The following is a 21,365-nucleotide window of genomic DNA, read 5'->3' on the forward strand; positions in this document are numbered from 1 at the left end:
ACAGCTTGGCCTTGATACTTGAAAGGCTTGGGTCTGTAAAAACTATTACACGTCATGCTAACTTGCAAATGCACGAACACACAAATATGTTTCCTCTGTCATACTTCTTGTTTCTTTTTTGACATTTTTACAATGTTACGACTAAAATACAATGGTAAAGGAGCTGAATGTTAAAGTGGTTAAGCATAGCTACTCAGAGTTAACATGCTTAATTACAACTTACGTCACAGCTTGGCCTGGATATGACTTACCAGAATGGCTTGAAAAGGCACAACCCAGACTAACATGATTATTGGCTAACATGCTAAGATGTTGTCTTTGCTGTACTTTAAAAAAAATCTTATTAGTGAATCTTAGCATTTTACCACTAAAATACGATGGTTATGATGCTTGATGTTAAAGGGGTTTGGCATAGTTATTTAGGGTTAGAATACTAAATTAGTATTTAGCTTACAGCTATAGCTAACACTACATACTAGCTTGATAATATTCTAACATGTCAATATGCTGCATCTGTTGTACTTTTTGTTTAATTCTTATCCGTGAATTATAGTATTTCAACACTAAACTACAATGGTAAATATGCAGAATATTAAAGGGGTTAAGCATTTAGCTCACAACTCGACCTGGCCTTGATACAACCTAACAGAGTGTCTTGCATAGGTGAAGACTATAACACTCTGTGCTAACATGCTAATGTGCTAACATGCCAGGATGTTGGTCCTGCTGTACTTTTTGTTTATTTCATATTAGTGAATGTTAACATTTTACCACTAAACTACAAATACTGAATATTTAAGGGATTAAGCATAGTTACTTGTGGCTAATATGCTAAATTAGCATTTAGCCTACAGCTTGGCCTGAACAAGACAAACAGAGTGGCTTGCATAAGTAAAAATTAAAATATATGCTAACATTCTAATGTGCTAACATGCCAATATATTATCTCTGTTGCACCTTTTATTCCTTATTTGCGGATCTTAGCATTTTACCCCTAGACTACAATCGTAAATATGCTGAATGGGCAATTTGAGACAATATTAGCAAAGTGTTTTGTACTGCTAAATTAGCATTTAGCTTAAAGCTTGGCCTGGATACATCCTACCAGAGTTGCCTGCATAAGTGGAGATTGTTATTTTGCATTTTCACTCCATGCTACCATGGTAATGTTGTTAGCATTTAGCTCCTAGCATTGTTGGACCTAGGTATAGCCTCGCTGAAAAGCTTCAGTTTTTGTACAAATTTGGAGTCAAAAAAATCATTCAAACATAACAGTGTTGTTGTTCACAAAGAACAGATACTGTGCTTCTATTCTGCAGTAATCTTTGGTTATTTACTGCTCACCTTTTCTTGAACAGTTAGCTGAAGGCTTTTCATGTGTTTTATAAACATCACAAGTGACAAATGAAGTTTTTCCTTGCAAATGTACCAGTCATACCTTACATAGGCAGCCATGACAGAGGCTGTAGAAAAGGAGCATTTGTTGGGTTTGCTCAGCACCTTTAGTTTAGATTAATGCTTGCTTGTACAGTGAAATTTGGCAAGAGAATAAGTTAGTCTAATGCTTTGGTTGCAACTGAGCCGAGCAAGCAGAGTAGTGTTTGTTTTATTAAGACTGAACCTTATGGAGGGGGAAAAGAGGTTGTTTTTTGGTGAGCTGGATCATGGTGTGTTTGTGTTCATGTGTGGTCTGTTTTGATGTTAAGCGCTCCTCTTATTTCTGCAAACACAGCTTTTGCATTGTATTCTAATTTGAATCATGCAGTTGTGAACTCTAAGCAGATATTTTCTGCAGCGAATTTCATAAGGCAGTGTGAAACCCCATCAGTTAAATCTGGTAGTGTTTTCTTAGTCAGCGTGGGAAATAAAAAGAAGCAGAAAAGATGAAAACAGGCAGGAATTAATCAATAACTTAAAAGCTTTTCCAACTTTGTTTCGATTTGTCCACATTCACATCTGGTTCCCTCTTTGTGTAAAAATGCCACTGCCATCATACAGGCTGTAACTCCTCCAGAGTGTTATAAAACCTTTTGTTTCAGTGTTGCTTTCAAAGACAGATGGGAAGAAAGGAATACAGTTTGTCAAATTTGCAGACAAATCACTTTGTTGCTTCTATGTGGGCTCTTTATTCCACTTTCCCCTCTCATCTTCTCCCTTTATCTGTTTCTTCTTCAAAGCCCTAAAACATGACCTCTGTGACACCCAAAGAGCGTCTGCTGTTAACACACTGTGCAGAAAGATGATGTACTTCTATGTTTGAGACCGGGGAGCTCCAAGATCTGACTGAGCAATTGAATGCATCTGTAAATGGAAAGCTTATGCCATTCACTGAAAGCAATCTTTCATTTGAGGCTCTATGAGCCAAAACCACACAATGCTGCATCTGTGTTGTGTAAATGCTCAAAGATGCTTCTTGCATACTTTCCTAACTTATATTTTTTTCTAAAGAAGGATTTTTGAATCATTTTATTATCTCCATCACTAAGGTTTCTCTGTTTTTCACACAAGCTGATTCCCCTCTTCATCAAGCCACATCTTTTTCTCTTTTTTATGCCCGGTAATAACTCCACATCCTGCCTCTCTCTCTAAATCATGCCCCTCCATGAAAGCGATATGTGATGTGTGAATGTTGCCTAATACACTACAGCTGCTGTGTGTTCAGTGCTTGGTTTCTGAGCACTTGATTTGTGAGGACCCACATATAGCTTTACTGTAAGCTGATAGCAGTCTGCTGTCTTCTCATTTGGTTGTTTTTACTTGACTGCATTCCAGCACTTGTATTTTCATTAGTTCCATTGGTTCCAATGCTGCCAATCACTGTGAAATTCAGTCGTAGATACTCTCATGTTAAACAATCAAAACTTTTACAGATGTTGGCAAATAGTTTCCTTCTTTGACATTTATATGCACCCTATTGCTTCAAAGTTCCCATTAAATTAAGCTATGCTATTGGCAAGACCGCATTATGCATTTCTCGACTTGCACAGCAAATTCCCCTCTAGAGCTATCTTTTCTTCTTTCTTTCTTCTTTCTTTCTTCCTTCCTTCTTTCTTTCAACACTTAAGTGTCAGAGTTTAAACTGCAAATGGAAGAAAGAAGAGCTTCTAAAGCCTGAATTATTCGTCTGTGCAGTAGCGTTTACTGTAGGCTGATGTATTCTTGAACCAAGCAAGAAACTGACACAATAGACCGATGTGCACCTCCTCAAAAACCAAGCACCACTCATCACCTGCCCAATAATGTCCCAAAAGTGAAGCATCATGGTGGCAGCATCATGCCGAGGGGGTGTTTCTCAGCAGCAGGGATCGAGAGGGACAGCAAAATGTAGGAAAGTACAGATATATCATGAATGAAAACCTATATCACTGAGGACCTCAGACTGGGCCGATAGTTCAACTTCCAACATAACAAAGACCCAAAGCACAAGGCAGAGACAACACAGGAGTGGCTAGGACAATGCTGTGAAGGTCCTAGAGTGGCCCACCCTATCGAACATCACTGGATAGACCTGAAAATGGCTGTCCACCAACGATCCCTATCCAACCTGACTGAGCTTCAGAGGATTTGCAAAAAAGAATGGCAGAAATCCCAGGTCTAGAAAGCTTGTCATATTCAAAAAGACTTGAGGCTGTAGTTACTACCAAAGGTGTCAACAAAATACTGAGTAAAGGCTCTGAATGTCAGCATATGCTAGTTTTTTCTTTTTAATAATTTGCAAAAATTTCACAAATTCTGTTTTCACGTTGTCATTATAGGGTACTGAGTGTATACTAATGAGAGGAATGTCAACAACAGTGACATCAGGCTGCAAAATACTAAAACTGAAAAAAGTGAAGGGGGTCTGAATACTTTACGAATGCACTGCATGTGTTGCAGTGGCAGCAGGCCCTGTGATTGGTTGGCAGGGTAGCACTGGGTGACCGACAGCCTCTGAGTAAGGGCCACAGGCATATTATGAGTAATTTAATGTGATGATAATGGCTGCCGATAACAATACAATTCATCAGCTCTATTTTTTGGCATTACAAATGAAGTTTTTCTTTGAAATAAGTGCTGTATGATGAAATGTCGCTCATTATGTTTCAGCTCCAACCACAAGATAAAATGCTTGGTTTACTTTCCCATGGTAACCTGAACTTAAGCAATCAGGAAATGTGGTTGCAGGACAAGGAACTGGTACAAAAGTCATACTGCTGACTTGCAGAGTTGTAATCTTAACATGCATTGCTGATGTGCCTTTAATGCCCCCACTTCGCAGACTTCAGGCCTTTAATACAAAGCCACACTGGTGCTTCTCTCTGCTAAAGCCTGTCAAAGGTACTAGCATAGCCAGCTAAGCATGGTGGGAAGGAAAGAACGCATCAGAGTAACTCCAGTCAAACATGAAAAGAACTGAAGTGACTGAAGAACTTTGACGAGGGAGAACGTGAATGTTTGGAAGTGGAACAAACATGGAAGATGTTTTCTTTCACGTAGAAGAGGTAAACAGCAGAAATGAGGGTACAGTATGTTTCCACTCTGTTTTGGTTTTCTGTCCCCAGACCCTATACTCTGCTTTGTGTATCTCATTTGTCCTGTTTTTTTTTCTCCTGTCTGAATGTCTTCCTCACTCTGGTTTGAAGACTGTTTCCCTGAGGTGAACCACAGCAGATTTCAGGCTCCACATCACTCTCCCTTTGCTATACAGCGTGGTTGAGAGTGTGTATGGGAGCTCCTACGGCTGTGTTTCTCAAAGATGGAATCATGGACTCAAAGTTCTTTGTGGTTATTTGAAAATGTGCCTCCATTTACTGCCGTGGACAGTGGAAACATTGCTGAATTCTCTCTAAATACCATGTAGCTTTACTTTATACTTTAGCCAAGGTGAAGCTATTTTTCTTGGTCTTGTGCCTCTAATAGACCAGTTAGTGTCCTGTTTTAACTTTAAACAAGGCAAGCAGCAGTATGGGTGGCAGTTTACTGTCTTAAAATTATTGTAATTAAAAAAAAAATTATAGCCAACTTTTTAATTTCCACTGTAAAATTACTATTAGCAGTTGTCCGTGTACAATTACATGTGCATGTTAGCATGCTACCACCTAAAGTCTTAAGCTAACATGTATTGATGTCAGTTTTTTTTGGCTGGCTAAGCTAACTAAAGCTAGCTAAGAAGGAGAAGCTGTAGGAGAAGTAAATATAACATGAAGCGTGGCCCAAATTGCATACTCCGTATTAAATACTACACATTGTTTTCAGTGTGTAAGTGCTAGTAGAGGGACCAAACAGAGAAGTATTTTCAAATGCAATATTCTACTGGCACACTGAAAAACCCCCAAAGATTGAATGTTTAACAATGAACACCCTCAGTGAACACTATATTAAGGACATGGTGGATATCGCATTGTTAGAATGCTAGCTAGCTAGCTAACATTAGCATCTGTCAGTTAGCTAACGTTTCATTAGCAACTGCAGCACATTTCAATCGGGAAAATGGCATTCAAGGCAAAATAGTTTTTTTACTAAAGTAAATAATGGTAACATATAACGGAAGTTACTGATTCATTACAGCCGTCAAATTAGGATTATAACAACCTGACGTCTGTTAGTCGTCGGCTGTTACAAAAGTAGAAGAAGAAAATGGAGGCAGTTAAACCGTCATCATGTCCTGTTTGTGCGTAACCGTGTTGTACAATTTGAGACAGTAGAAGTAAAATGTTCTGTACTTCACTGAAGTGTACTTTATGCTAACAGAAGCATGTGATTAGACACGCTATGTTTTTTCTGGCTAGCTAAGCGAGCTAAAGCTAGCTAAGATGCTACCTGTCATTTGGCATTAAATAGAAGCTATAGGAACGGTTTCCTTTTATTAGCAACTGACAGTACTAAGCATACACTTATATGTTTGCATTGTGTTTAGCATTCAAGCTGATTTACCAGGTAAAGCTAACATGCATGGACGTCTGTTTCCTCTGGCTAGCTAGGCTAACTTAAATCAGCTTTGAAACTTGCCATTTTGGTTAGTTTTCTTTCTGTTTTTTTTGGGGGTTTTTTTTTTTTGTTTTTTTTAGCAACTGACCGTAGTCTGTGTACAAGCAGGGTGACCATAACCTTGCAAAGCAGATGGGTACGCCCGTTTCCTTGTTTTTCACTGGCGAATCCATCTTGCCAAGCTCCCATCTGAACCATTTGGGCCCAGTTAGAAAGTGACAGGACCAATCAGCGTCAAGGGGCAGTACTTTCAGGCTTTACTTTCTTGACGTAAACAAGCAGCAGCAAGAGCTGTTGCAGTTATGGAGGAAGAGATTAGCTGCTGCTAAAGTGCCAATTTTATCATAACTTGACGACATTTCTCCGTTAAAAGAAGAACAAAGAACAGCAGTGATTTGTTTTCTTTACAAAACGACAAAAGTTGAGTACTTACATGTCTATAGTCGCCACGCGCAGCTCAGTAGCAGCTACGTCAAGTGTTTTGTTGCTCTTATTGGCCCATAGAGATGTGATAGACAGAATATTATCCAATCACACTCCGAGTTTTTTTTCAAACCCTCTGCCTTTTCTCAAACGTTTCCTATTGAAGCTTTCCCAGATGGATGAGTGAAACAAATCCATCTGGCGTGTCAGGTTAGGGTGACCATATTTTGATTACCGAGAACCAGGACACTCAGCCCGGCAATGAGATACTCATGATACTTGAAGTTTACTCAAAGATGCCTTATAATTTCAATACATTTAAAGTATGCCTCTTCTGTATGGATAGAAAATTGTCATATTGCCAAATACTATCTAGATAACCAAAGACAAATTCAGATAGGCTTCTCAGAAGTTATTCAACATGTTTTATTATGACAAGTTTCAAAAATAACAAATGAAATAATGATAGAAATTGGAATTTCCTCTTGTGGGACTAATAAAGGAATATCTTATCTTATCTTATCTTATCTTATCTTTATGCAATACAATATTAAGGTATTTGCATATAATGTTTTAGCAAAACCAGCTTTTCTTGTTAATCTGCTATTTTAACCTTACAGCTCTTATTTGTATTTTTTATACACACCTCATGTTGCTCAGTAACCCACCTACATGATGCTTGTAATTTTTTCTGGCTGACTTAAAGCCTGTAAGGCTGGACTCATGAGGTCAAGAAATCACTGGTTTCTCAACTAACACAAATCCTCATATAAATTTTCAGCAGGCAGCAGAAAAGTGAATCATGTGTGTCGCTGGTTGGCTGTTTTTTCCTTTACACACACACTGTATCATATTATGTCAGGGTCTCCCTGGGCTTCTTGGATCACAGACAGTGGGCAGCCAGTCAGCAGAAAATATTATTCTTCCATACTGTCATTTGAGCTAGATGCGGAGGAGGAGAGCTTGAATGAGAAAGAGCAAAGTATTGAACATTACTCTCCAGCTGCTGACTCCTCTTGTCTACACTGTGAACTGTACAACTGATATGAAACTGAACCGATGTTCAATCTCTGGAGTTCACGGTTTCCCAAAGAATGACTTCACACTGGGGTGAAAAGGTCGCTGAAACACAGTGAGAGAAAAGACCAGGGGGTAAAAAAAAAAACATACCAAAACCAATTACAGGGTCACTGCTGAGTTGGTTATATTTGTTTTATAATGCTGTTATGTCCAAGACACATTGTCATGGTGACATGGCAAATAAAGGGAATACAGTAAACCTAAGGAAGGCACAGGATTAATATTCTCATTATGATAAACATTTAGAAGCAGAGGTGTGCGTGGTTAGTTATAGAGATGTAACCTTGCCAGCCATCAGTTCCTTACTGAAGACATTTAACAGCTAATATGTTCATTCTGCTCAAAATTAACCAGAAACATTAACATTCAACCCTACTGCATGTAAATCCAATCATCTTTTAAGCACAGTGGTAGCAGCATCATGTTGTGGGGATGCTTCTCCACAGCCGGCACTGCAGGGCTTATAAAGGTAGAGGGTAAAATGCATGCAGTAAAATACAGAAAGAAGACTGTCCTATTCAGTCCATTATTATAAAGACAAGCATGACTACTAATGTAGGAAGTGCACTATAATAGTTATAAACAAAGATGTCAGCCTGCGTAGAAAACTTTTCACCTTAACTCACTGTTCTGAATAATGACAGACTTTTGTGTATTATGCAAAGACAAAACTAAATTTAACAGTCATAAAGCAGGATATAATGTCAAACTATTGCCCACTATGGGGAAAAAACAGACACAAGTGTGGACTTTAACCTGATGTGAAGAGTTATTTCTAAGGCAAAAGTCTTTGTAGTTAAACTATTTATGAACTTTATATATTTCCTGTTCCACCATTTCATCACTAGGTCATGAAACTATGCAGTCAAGCAGCTGTTTAGCCTAAACAAAATGTGTTAAAAGTTCAGAGGCTCTAATTTTCTGCTAACTTTGCAAATCTAGGGCCTAAAGAAACACATCAAGCAATCATTCTCCCTGTCAGAGCCTGGGGTGGGGGTCCAAACCACAAGAATCCACAAGAGCTGACCCTAGAGTGATCATGTCAACACTGAAAAATTAACTACTTCCTTGTCCACTGTCCAAACAGCATTTTACACATTGCTCCACCTACAACAAAAAGAATTAGTGCTCAAGCTAAATATTTGTACTAGTCTGTTTCACCTTTTGAGTCATAATAAAAGATGTTTTATAGAATATATGGCAAAGAAATGAGGAAAACAATTAGACCTTTGGCACTTCGTGTATATCTAAGTCATTCTCTGCAGGAGGATATGCAAGTCCAGATAAATGTTCTCCACTCAAAGTAAATCATGGAAGTAGCTTAGCTCTGTGCAGCCAAACTATGTAAATACTGCTGTGCATTTAGTTGCAATATATAATCCTTGTTTAAAGTGCATGCACAGCCGACAAGTGTTTGAATGATGGCGTCTAAATTGTTGCATGTGTCATTTAAGGCAAGCGCTTTGACATAGAGCAGGTTCCATGATGGAGGCTCCTCATGCAAAATGTTGAAATCATCAGTTTGGGGAAGTTATAAGAACATCAGGCTCACATTCCCAGGTGGCAGAAAAGATTTTTTTTCTTTTTTTTTTTTTTTTGGCGGCCAGGACTTTCAAAAGGGGCAGATGTTTGCATGAGCGATGACATAATGACTCGAGCAGATTCAGCAGAAATCTGGTTCTGAATGAATGACTCTCACTTTCCCGAAAAAGTTCTGTCCTCTCTCTCTGAGTTTCCTCATCCAGCGGTCTGCTCAGAGGAGGCCCACAGATGTTAAAGTAGGGAAAGGGCCTCAGCTTTATCTTAAAGATTTGCTCCATTAAAAATCACAACTGACTTCCTGAACACACAGAGTCAGGGAGCAAGGCAAATAGAGTGAGGGATGCTTAATCTTGCAAATAAAGATAAAGTAATAGCCGTTTTATCATGTTAGAGTCAGTGTATAGTTAAGATCTACTACACAGAGGGCAATAGGTGCTACATGCTAGCGCTCTGCTACATTGTAGGAGATTATCCGTACTGTAAAACCACAGATGCATCTGTCTTGGACAGATGCAGCTTGCTGATTTGTTTTTGGCTAAAGTCTGATCTCTCTCATGTGCACCTGGGAGTTTAAAGTCTTGAGTTAGAGTTTTTCCATCCCCCTTTAATCTGAAAATCTGCTTGGACGAGGCTGCAGACACATGTAGGCATGACGGGAATCCCTTTAGACCTCAGGTTCTTGCTGTGGAGGAATGATCCGTCTTCTGCAATGTGGGCTTCTGCAGCATCACTGAACAATAATAATGACTTTTCCTGACTGCGCTGGCGACATCTGCGTGCACGCTCTGTTTCTGTGTCCTGTGCGTGTTTGCAGTTCTATTTCCTTACAGTGCGTGATGATTTACAGCGCTGTGTCTGCATGATAGTTGGCTAAAACATCTGTGGCAGTAAAATGTGTGCTTAATGACTGCAACATCTGCACCATAAAAGTCTCCATAAGCACTCTAACGAGCACATTATAAAGTCTATGTAAATAAATACCTGCGGGAGTCCACACGCATGTACAGTCTGCTGAATTAAAGGTGATTCCGTCCGAAAATAAACATTGCGTGATTATATCTCAGAAGGTAATCACTGCCTAAACATACTCTTGCTTCCTGTCATCTGCAGCCATTTTGCAGACTGCTTTAAAAACAATCACACATGATCCTGTAGATGATCCAGGATGCAAGGGCCACCTACTCAGATGTAAACAGAGCTGATTTATGATTTGCAAAGCAGATGTTATGTGAGATTTATGCTTGTTCCAAATTTTTTGTCAGGTAGTGACAAGTGCAACAGGTCAAGTATCTGGAGACGCCACAAAGACAACTGAAAAGCTACTAGAAATACACTTTTGCTCTTCCAACAGCTGAACTTAGCATAGTCAAACATATCTAATTAGGGTCAAGGACTGCCATGACTTTGTATTCAACATGTACTGTAATCTGGAGCTGGTCCCCCTTTTAAGCTCTAAGTTTCCACTCTTCCTAGAAGGCTTTTCACAAGATTTTGGAGAGCATTTATGAGGTCAGGCACTGATGTTGGACGAGAAGGCCTGGCTTACAATCTCCATCCCAGTTCATTCCAAAGGTCCCTGATGGGTTGAGGTCAGGGCCCTGTGCGGGCCAGTCAAGTTCTTCTGTGTCTTTATAGTCCATGCTTTGCGCACTGGGGCACAGTCATGTTGGAAAAGAAAAGGGCCTATCACAAACTATTGTTTGAAGCATAGCATTGTCCAAAATGTTCTGCTATGCTGATCCATTATTGGCCTTCACTGGGGACAAGGGGCCTAGCCAAAACCAGGAAAACAGTTCCACCCATCATCCCTCCTCCGCCAAACTTCACAGTTGGTACAATGTGTTCAGGCAGGTAACGTTCTCCCTGCACTTGCCAAACCCAGAATCACCCATCTGACTGCCAAACTGAGGAGCGGGATTTGTCACTCAGAACAAGTTTCTACTGCTCCACAGCCCAGTGTTGGTGTGCTTTACACTACTCCATCTGACACTTAGCATTGCTCAGCCATGAAGACCAATTCTATCGCCACCGCACAGTTTTTATGCCAACATTAATGCCAGCGGAAGTTCAGAACACTTCAGCTGTGGAACCAGCAGAACATTATAGCAACTCTTACGTACGATGCCCCTTAGCAGTCGTTGACCCCACTCTGTGATTAAAGGTGGTCTTTCACTTCATGGCTGAGTTGCTGTTGTTCCTAAACGCTTCCACTTTTCTTAAAACTTGCAGTTGAGTGTGGCATATCCAGCCGGGAAATCTTGGTTCTGAATTCGCCAATTCATTGAATGCATGAATTGCTCTTTGTCAGGGTCCTCCCCAGGGTCCAATTTGCCTTTGGAGACCCTACCAGGGGCTAATGCCTTTGACAACACAGGTCCCAGGATCACAGGGCCACGCAAACCCCCACCACAATAAGGCAGAGGGACATAATGGACATTATCTCGAGGCACAGGGGTAAAGGGATTACCGTTCAGGGACCTCAGAATTCCATCCCTGCTTTTTTGCAGATGATGTGGTTTTGTTGGCTTCCTGAGGTGAGGACCTTCTGCAGGCACTGGGGCGGTTTGCAGCAGTGAGTCTCTGCCTCAGGTAAAGGAGCTTGGATATCTTGGGATCTTGTTCACAAGTTAGGGTAAAAGGAGTGTGAGATTGATCAGCGGATTGGTGCAGCATCAGCAGTACTATGGGCCCTGTGCCAATCAGTTGTGTTAAAAAAACCAGAAGGCAAAGCTTTCAATTTATGGGTCGATCTACCTTTCAGTCCTCACTTATGGTGATGAACTCTGGGTAATGACAGAAAGAATGATATCGTGGTACCAGTGGCTGAAATGGGTTTTTGTCCAGAGGTTGGCTGGGCCCAGCCTTAGAGATTGGGTGAGGAGTTCAGACATCTGAAGGGAGTTGGAGCCGCTGTTCCTTTGCATGGAAAGAAGCCAGTTGGGGTGGTTTAGGATCTCCCAGAAGGAGCTGGAAAGTGTCACTGGGGAGAGGGATGTCTGGGTTGACTTGCTCAGCCTGTTGCCATCGTGGCCTGACCCTGGATGAGCAGAAGAAGATGGATGGCTGGATAGATAGAGGAGAGATAATGTTTTACCTGATTACTGCGCTGCAAGTTAATTGCACGAGTTACCAGTTACCTGGTCCAAAATTTGGTCCAACGCAGAGGACACTCTGTCTTTGGTCTCAGCAGACCATGTTCCCTTTTTGATCTAAAAGCTTCACCCCTCTGGTATCTAGATTCAGCCTTCAGTTCTGTTGTGTCTAGCTCTGAGCCAGAATTACTGACAGTGACAAATCTCCATTTTAACCACCAAAGCTCTGCTGGAGTGATAAAGCAGTTATGAAACATACCTCAGCGTGGGATTTATACCTCTAGGGAGGATCTGTTATTGAAATGGGAATATGGGGGAATCCCTGTTTCATACATTAGACTTATCAAAGACTCTCTTACAGCATTTCCAGCCTCACACACTCATATTTCCCACCTTGTAAGAGACTAAAAACACTCCTCTCTGGCACACCTATCGTTAAACATTGGTTCTCACGAGACTCCATCTTGAAAAGTTTAAACATTACTCACAACCCACACAACATCTTGAAAATGTCTAAAAATGCAGACGGATAACATTTCCTGAACACTTGCTGATTCCGGGATTTTCACATTGTATCCTGATTCTTTTTATTGTCACATCTGTGGAAATCCTGTCGACCCATAAACAGGAATGAATTTCTATTTGGTTGTGTCTAAATCTTGACAGCAGAACTTAAATTTCTGTCTTTTCTTCCTCACAGATTTGAACAACATCCCGTCTGAGCTGCCATCTGACATTGTGAAAATGGATCTGTCCAGTAACAGCATCAAACATCTCAGGCCCAAACAGTTCCTGCTGTCTAAAGACCTCAAGCTGCTCAACCTCAGCAGCAACAACCTTCAACGACTAGACACAGGTAACGGCAAACATCATTCACTCCTCAGCGTGTATAAATACAGCCAGTTTACACTAAAGGTATCTATACTTTAACATCATAACAGGGCTTATTATAGTTAATACTCATTCTCTGATACACGTTGGATCCTCTGAGCAAAACATTAATAAGCTTTAGGAAGCCCTGTCCTGTCAGTGTGAACACAGAGCTGAGAACAACAAACCCAGAAGATAGTAAAAAAAAAAAGTCATACAGTCTCAGAAAACAAGGGGTCAGGTCTCAGAAAGAAAGGCTTCAGGTCTAAGGTAAAAAAGGGCTTTAGGTCTCAGTAAAACAAGGTATCTGGTCTCAGGAAAAGGGATTCTGGTCTCAGGGAAAAAGGCTTCTGCTCTCAGAGAAAAAGGCTTCAGGTCTCAGGAAGAAAAGGCTCCAGGTCTTAGAAAAAGGCTTCAGGTCTCAGTAAAGTCTTCAGCTCTCTGAAAATAAAAGGCTTCAGGACTAGAAAAAGGGCTCAAGGTTTCAGGGAAAAAAAGGCTTCTGGTCTCAGGAAAAAAGGTGCCTGGTCTCAGGGAAAAGACTTCTGGTCTCAGGAAAAAAGGCTTCAGGTCTCAGTAAAAAGGCTTCTGCTCTCAGTAAAAAGGGCTTCAGGCCTCAGGGAAAAAAAGGCTCCAGGTCTCAGGAAAAATTCTTCAGCTCTTTGGAAAAAAAAGACTTCAGGTATCAGGAAAAAAGGCCGTCTGGTCTCAGGAAAAAAGGCTTCAAGTCCCAGGAAAAAGGCATAGGTCTTGGAAAAAAAAAGCTTCAGGTCTTGGTGAAAAGGCATCAGGTCTCAGGTAAAATGGCTTCAGGTCTCAGGATAAAGCTGTAAGGGGGACATTTATTCCTGGAACCTGACAATATCTTTCCTGATGATGTTTTCCCTGAGACCTGATACTTTATTATCTGAGACCTTATACGGGACAGCAAAGACCCAGAGCAGAGCAGGCATCAATGCCAACAGAATTACACTGATTAAGTCAGTTTTAGCACAGTGGAGTAGCTGGGGTGGAGGGGGAGGCAAAAGGAGCTTGTAGATGGGGAAGCAAAGAGTTGGCTGGCTAGCGTAGCTTAGAAATGGTAGCATTAGCCAAAGGGAAAATTTTGCCAGTCAACTGATGAGAGCTTGAGGGATCTTTGATTTCTGCGAATAAATAAAACAAAGAGCCATCTGTAAGTACAGCTACGTGGGCATTAGGGCTGTTTTATGTGTTTTGAGGTCACTACCTGTGTACAGAGAAACCTGTTTACAACATCATAATGGAGTGAAATATGGTAGGTTTGAGCTTTGACTACAGAGCACCCTCAGTGTTGCCTCTTCACATTTGACAGTCACTGACATTTGTGTTAAGAAGGATAACTGCTTGATCTCACTGTTTATCTTACATTTATGGCTCTCAAATACACCTTGAACCTAATTATTGCTGAAAATGCACAGCAGCCTAACGCCAACACCAGTGCCTCCACTGTCAACGTAGTGATTAATGTCATGACAGTCACATGACTGCTAGAGGTCAATAGAAAATGATTAAAACATCTGTGTGCAGAATAACCAAATGTGCAGCTGTCAGGTCTGAACAGAGATCAATTAAAGGTTTAAGGTCCTTAATCAGGGAGACACAAGATAATTAAGCACTCAGAAGATCAGTGTCTGCTCTGAATACTAAGTCTGCCTCAGTGTTAGTGAAGCGCGATTTAAAAAAGTGCACACTCATTACTCTCCAAGCTAATGATGTCTGGACTCATTCTTCCTGCCCAGGCGGAAAATCCTTAAAAAACCTTGTGTTTTTCTTTCTTCATTAATCTGAAACACATGTAAACAATCTGCTGCAGCCCGCCTCAGTGTGCCCAACATCATTTCGAAAGTGGAGAATAAATTCAGAGTTAGACTCAGATCCTGTGAATGCCAGGGACATATGGTCTCAATCAAAGTTTCTGCTTTTAATCACATTCATATTTAGATATAAAATGCATAGGATTATTCTTTGAGGTGGTTTTTATGTTCTGTTTTGGAGGAGAGGGAAATATGAATGAAAGGGGAAGACAAATGCACTGGCACAAAAAGACTTTAATTGTTGGTTTTGGATATCTGTTGTGCCAGACTGCTGTGGTTTTTCCCTTGCAAAATCCTTTAAATAGAACAGCAAATGTAGATTTATTAACCTTTGCTGTGACAAGTTACTCCATTCTTGACACAATGTGCAAACTCCAACTTTATGGAAGAGGAAATCACACAAAAATTAACTTTAAAATTCCGCTAATGCCACGTTTGTGTGCCACTCTATGTGGCTCCACAGGAGACATGTGGGTAATTGTGAGGCTTATGCAACAATGACATCTGCAGTCATGGTGACAGGAGACTTTGAGGGTGCTGTTTGTTATGGAGACTTGTTGCCAAGATCAGCTAAGAGTAGGGCAACCCAGGGGGATAGATGCTTAATTTATCACCTCTGCTGAAGTAAATGAGGGTTGTGTTTTTTGTGTCTGAATCTTGTCAGCACAGAGAAATGTTATGTGTGCACAATAAAAGTGAAAACGTGTGGAAATGTGTGTGGAAAAAAGAGAAAAGGTGATTTAGAAAAAAGCTTAAGTCCCAGATGTTATGGATCTGAGTTGCCAGTCAAAAACTCAGAGACTAAAGTGTTAAACAGCACTCTAAAATATAGGAAAGATTTGTAACTATTAATAAAACAAACAAACAAAAAATATTGGTTTAAGACAGAACTGGCAACTAGTAAAAGGAAGAACTAATGACTGGCAAATGGAAGAACTGACAGCAAACTAGGGAATAATTTCCCATCCAATTATCACCACTCCTGATGCAGTGATGTTTGAAAAGCCCAACAAAATCTCCCTTCTGATGCTCTCTAAATGGACAAAAAATGACAAAATGCCCTCTTTAGTGCCTTCTAAGTGTACAAAATCTGACGAATTGTCCTGGTTGGTGTCCTCTAAATGGGAAAAATTTGAAAAACTGTGCTCTATGGTACCCTCTAAATGGACAAAATTTGATAAATTGCCCTTTTTGGTGCCCTCAAAATGGGCAAAATTAAGAAATCACCTTCTTTTGTGTCTTCAAAGTAGACAAAATCTGACCTACCCCTCATTTGGTTTCCTCTAAATGGAAAAAAAACAGGATGAATTGTACTCCATGGTGCCCACTAAATGGACAAAACTGGTGATTTGCCCTTTTTGGTGTGTGCAAATTGGACTAAATTTAAGGAATTGTCTTGTTTGGTTTCCTCTAATTGGAAAATTTTGAGAAATAGCGCTCTATAGTGACCAAATGGACAATATTTGAGGTATTGCTCTTTTTTCGTGCTTGCAAATTGAACAAAATATAACAAATCACCCTCTTTGGTGCTTTTAAGTGGGAAAAAAAATCTGATGAGTTGTCCTGTTTTGTTTCCTGTAAATGGAAAAATTGTGCTCTATGGTGTTCTCTTAATGGACAAAATTGTTTATTTGCCCTTTTTGGTGACCTCAAAATGGATACAGTCTGACAAATTGTCTGGTTTGGTTTCCTCTAAATGGAAAATTTTGAAAAATTGTGCTCTATAGTGCCTTCTAAGTGGACAAAATCTGACAAATTGCCCAGTTTGGTTTCTGCTTAATGGACAAAATTTGTTCAACTGTGCTATATGGTGCCCTCAAAATGGACAAAATTGGACAAACTTTCCATTTTGTTGCACTCCAAATTAGCAAAACTTGCCAAATTGCCCTCTATGACATCTTATACTTGAGAAAATATAGTGCCATGAGATTCCTGGTTTTTAACTTGTACTAAGTTAATTTTTTTTTACAACTTTAACACAACGTTGTGCACTGGTGTCCCACCACATTGAGCAGGTGCCCCTTTAATTATTATTTTTGTCCCTGCTCCTCAAACATCCTGGGCCCACCACAGACTCATACGTCATGTGCATACACTCTGTAAACCAGCTTTGGTTTTACTGAACGTTAGCACTGCTAGCATTGTTGTGATTATTATCACTCATTGCTTTGGTTATATGCAAATATAACCTGATGCGACCTCTTGGCAATTTAACCCTCATTTTCTAAATCAAAACAGTACTAAACTGACAGTTCCCACCAGATCCTCAGTGCTATCATGTAGTGCTAGTTTATTTTGGATTAAAGAACATTATGGCAGCAAAGAAGTGGTCATTAAAACAGCTACAGTGGCCTGACTGTTGAATTAGAGTATAATTTACAGGAGGAGGGAATGACCCTCTGAAAGACTGACAAACAAATGGCTGTTTTCCTAAATCTTTATGCCCTCTCATGGATTGTATTTCTCTAATGAGAGAGGAGCTCTGTAATTAGAGTCACAGTGACCCAGGTGTAATCAATCTTCCCTCACCTGGAGTTAATGAGCATCAGGGCTTCAACAAAATGACTCATCAAATGTACCCAGAAGGCAGAATCAAACATACAGTAAGTTAAAGAACACAGTAATAAACTGAAAACTCTACTTTGAAACCTATACTACTACTGCCACTACAATAATGATAATGATAGTAATAATGATAATAAAAACAACCATTTAAAGGGAAAAATAATCCAAAATGGCTTCATAAAGATAGTTGGAAAATGGGTTCAAGATTTGATGGTATTCTTAAATGTCTGACCTATTGTTAAATTTAGTACACTGACATTTTCAAAGATTTACTTGCACTATCATGTTTTGTTTTTACAACTTCATTCATCTTTCTGACACTGTCAGAATTTGATCCCAGGCTAATCTTTGGTCGCAATATCAGGACATCGTCCGTCTGTCAACCTTTCTCACAGTGCGACATATAGGACCACTTTTTTTTTTATCACCATGATTAGTCATCTTTCATCTGGGACAACCCAAATTTGCACCATGTATACCAGGTTTAAGACACCAACAAATTTCATCTGTTTCCATGAAAGTTTACTGTTATTTATCTCTGTGGAAGTAGAGTGAAGTAGACTTCTCTGAGCTCCTCATTATGGCTTTAAATGGGTCAAATATAATAGATGAACAGTAGCCAATAGGGGAGAGTCGGCCTCATAAGCGAGGAGATAAGACATGCAAGGGGGAGATTAAACATCCGTCCATTCCTCTTCCCTCCCATCATATATTTCCTCCTATCAGAGCGATCTTTAGGTTGAATAATGACATCATCAGCGGTAACCTCTGTTATTTAACACCAATCCTATACGGATTTTAATCCCCTGGATCCATCGTCTTTCCTGTCTCTGTCTCCCAGATGTCTTTATTGTCACTTTGTCTATATGTACCACTTCCCCCCATTTCCCTCCCCTCCTCTTTTCCGCTCTGTTAGATCAAAGTCAGTCCCAAGGCCGGTGGACAGCAGGAAACAGTCTCCACTGTCCCATTACACAAATTGTAACCATGTCTGCCTCCAAGAATGACTTACAAGTCACGTTGATTTAAGAGAAGACGTATAACAGACTAGAATGATTGTGTCATATTCGATCAAACCAAAGCCAGGTCTGTGCAACTGGTCTGTCCATCTGTCATGCTTTAGGCAAGTGCAGATTTTATGCATGTTTAATACAGACTGCAAGCACATACAATCTAATTTTGTTCTTTTACTCCCATCCCAGCTGCATTCGCAGGCCTGCTGTACCTCCGTGAGCTCGACCTGTCCAACAACAGCCTCCACTACTTCGATTATGGCGTCCTGGAGGACCTCTACTTTCTACGGAAGCTCACGCTGGACAACAACCCCTGGATCTGCGACTACAACATCCACTACCTGATCTACTGGCTCAAGCACCACCCGGGCGTCTTCTACACCGGCCTGATCTGCTCCGAGCCGCAGGAGTTCAGGGGCTGGCGTGTCGAGGATTACGTCAAGACGTACAACGGGGAGTGTCCCAAGGATAGACAAACTGGAGGAGTGGATACGGGACAGGCGGGTCAAGGGGGGACAGACAATGAGGCTCAGGAGGTGGGAGGGGAGACGAGCGATGGGCAAGGTGGGCGTCTGCCTCGGCCGCTGAAAGAGAAGAAGAATAACGGGATTGAAATTATCCGGCTGAGTTAGATTAGGGGCGGAGCAAGACTGGAGAGAGAGCTTGGATTGAGGTCTGTTGACGGGCTGAAGAATGGATATTTTAAAAATGATTTTTTTTCACATAGAATTCTTAAATAAAACATTTGGGGCTAACAATCATGAAAGCAGAAACTAAACAAATTTGGGAAATTTTCTTGAAAACTTTACCTTTATCCTGATGACTCTGAAGATACCATTCAGATTTTTCTTCCCAGTTCCTAATGCAGTCTGTATCAGATCTTATAACCCCTTTAAAAGCATCTCTTTGGATTTCCCATGCAATAAACTACACATGCTTTTCTCCTCTTAAGGCAAATTTTGATACTCAGTTCGGGATATCTTTATTTCTTTAATCTTAAATAGGGATTTTGGGCTTTTTTAAGTATAGATTAATGTATGACGATGTCTACATGTGTTCTGGAAATAAAATTGGTTTTATTTTTTCTGAGATTGTCTTTGACTCAGTTACAGATAAACGGGAAGAAATGCATGTTGAACTTGTTTACCTGCAGCAGCAGTTAGCCATTAGATATGACTGAGAGCAGATGCATGGCGTCATACAGTGACTCATAGTTTAATAATGTAGTGTTAGATCCACATACACCTAAATGGGAATGTGCAGATGGAAAATGATCACTTACTGCATCAAATTATGGTCCCGGGCTCAGGTCTTGATGACTTGATCTTTTTTGGATATGACGACAGAAAAACTTCACAAATCAGGCTGACAAGACTCGTCACATCCACACAAAGAAATTGAGTGTGTCTCAGTTTTCTATTCATTCTTAAGGAAGCCAGGAAAATGCAGTGTTTAGTTATTGTCATCTAGTGCCCCCTAGTGTCCTGGAGACTAAAACACAGGAAGTAAGCTGGAATAAGTTATCATTTAATGCTTGTCAGATGGAACACAATTTTCCGTTTGGTTAAAGAACAAGCCACAGTACTTAAAACAATAAAAACAGCAACTAGACTTCTCAGTTGAATCATTCTTTTTAAGTTGACGCATAAATTGTTCCATTTTGTCGGGAAGATAGGTCAAAAAAGTTCACTCTCAAGGCGGTTTTAGTCGTTTGAAGACCTCGGGCCGTGACCAGTATGAGGCTCTTCCCCCATGAGCTACAGGCAAACATGATAATTGAAAACAGAAACATATTCTTGCCAAATGAAAAACTCAGAAACTCCATTTCTAAAAACAATCCAAATTCCAAAAAAGTTGGGACACTAACTAAAATGTAAATAAAAACCAAGAGAGTCATTAACCCGTGTTTTATACACAATAGAAACAACATATCAGATGTAGAAACTGAGACATTTGTCATTTCATGAAAATAATACCTCATTTTGAATTTGATGACAGCAGCACATCTAAAAAACTCAGGGACAGAGAACGGCTTAACAAGACAGCGGTACATGACTGAGTATTACAGGAGTCTTTCAGGTGCACAGATGGTCAGAAATTTACTAATTTATCAAAAAATGTGGAATAATGTTAGAAAAACATAACATACCCCAACATCTACAGTATCATCAAAATATTCAGGGAATCTGGAGAAATCTCTGTGCACAAGGGAGAAGACTGGAGGTCAATATTGGATGCCTGTGATGTCAGGCTCAGGAACTCCCCAGAAATCATTTTCTGTCAACACAGTTCACCATGATGACCACAAATGCAAGTCAAAGCTGTATCATGCAAAGACGAATATGTGAACACGATCCAGAAACACAACGTCTTATCTTTTAAAACGGACTGATGCAAAATGGAAAACTGTTCTGTGGTCATTTGAATCAAAATTTGAGAGTCTTTTTGGGGTTGCATGCTCAAAAGTAAAAAGAGGTCATAGAGCAACATAAGCTATCATCCAGCAGGGCTGTCCACAGAAATGACTGCGCGCCGGAAAAGCTCAGAAAATAGGCCCTCCCTAGATTCCAGTTTACAATACCAATGCATGCATGTTGGATCGTTAGCGTTAGTGCTAGCCCCCTGGTTACATTCACCTTCTGGCCATGACTCAACTCAGCTTTGGAGCAAACTGAAACAACAACAACAACAACAACAACAACAAACGATGCAAGATTCAGCATGGCTACGCTGACACTACTGTCCCAGTACGATTGGCCCGTCTACCATGTTATCCTTACAAAAATAATACCTTCAACAATTTTACTTTTACCTTGGTGCTCTGATAATTAATAATGGGCTGTTAGGTGTAAAATAAAACTTTATTATTGCTTTAAAGTAGGATGGAACATGACATCTATACTAACCCATGGCCCACTTCATGACTCGGGGACCTAGAAAGCTTTCCCCTTTTCCCCCCTTAAGGGCCGTAAGGGTTG

The 21,365-nt window shown here is 40.3% G+C and overlaps 1 protein-coding gene across 1 annotated transcript in view; it reads left to right on the top strand.

The window, feature by feature from the left end:
• lrrc17 (leucine rich repeat containing 17) overlaps positions 1 to 19,476 on the top strand; it is a 40,104-nt gene extending 20,628 nt beyond the window's left edge. Inside the window, exons 4-5 of the mRNA XM_041780279.1 lie at positions 12,805 to 12,960; positions 18,577 to 19,476. Of these exons, the coding sequence (XP_041636213.1) occupies positions 12,805 to 12,960; positions 18,577 to 19,019 (599 nt within the window). The 3' untranslated portion in view covers positions 19,020 to 19,476. The remainder of the gene's footprint in view (positions 1 to 12,804; positions 12,961 to 18,576) is intronic.
• The last annotated feature ends 1,889 nt before the right edge of the window (positions 19,477 to 21,365 follow it).

Source organism: Cheilinus undulatus, linkage group 23, assembly GCF_018320785.1.
Source record: "Cheilinus undulatus linkage group 23, ASM1832078v1, whole genome shotgun sequence".
NCBI classification, from domain to species: domain Eukaryota; kingdom Metazoa; phylum Chordata; class Actinopteri; order Labriformes; family Labridae; genus Cheilinus; species Cheilinus undulatus.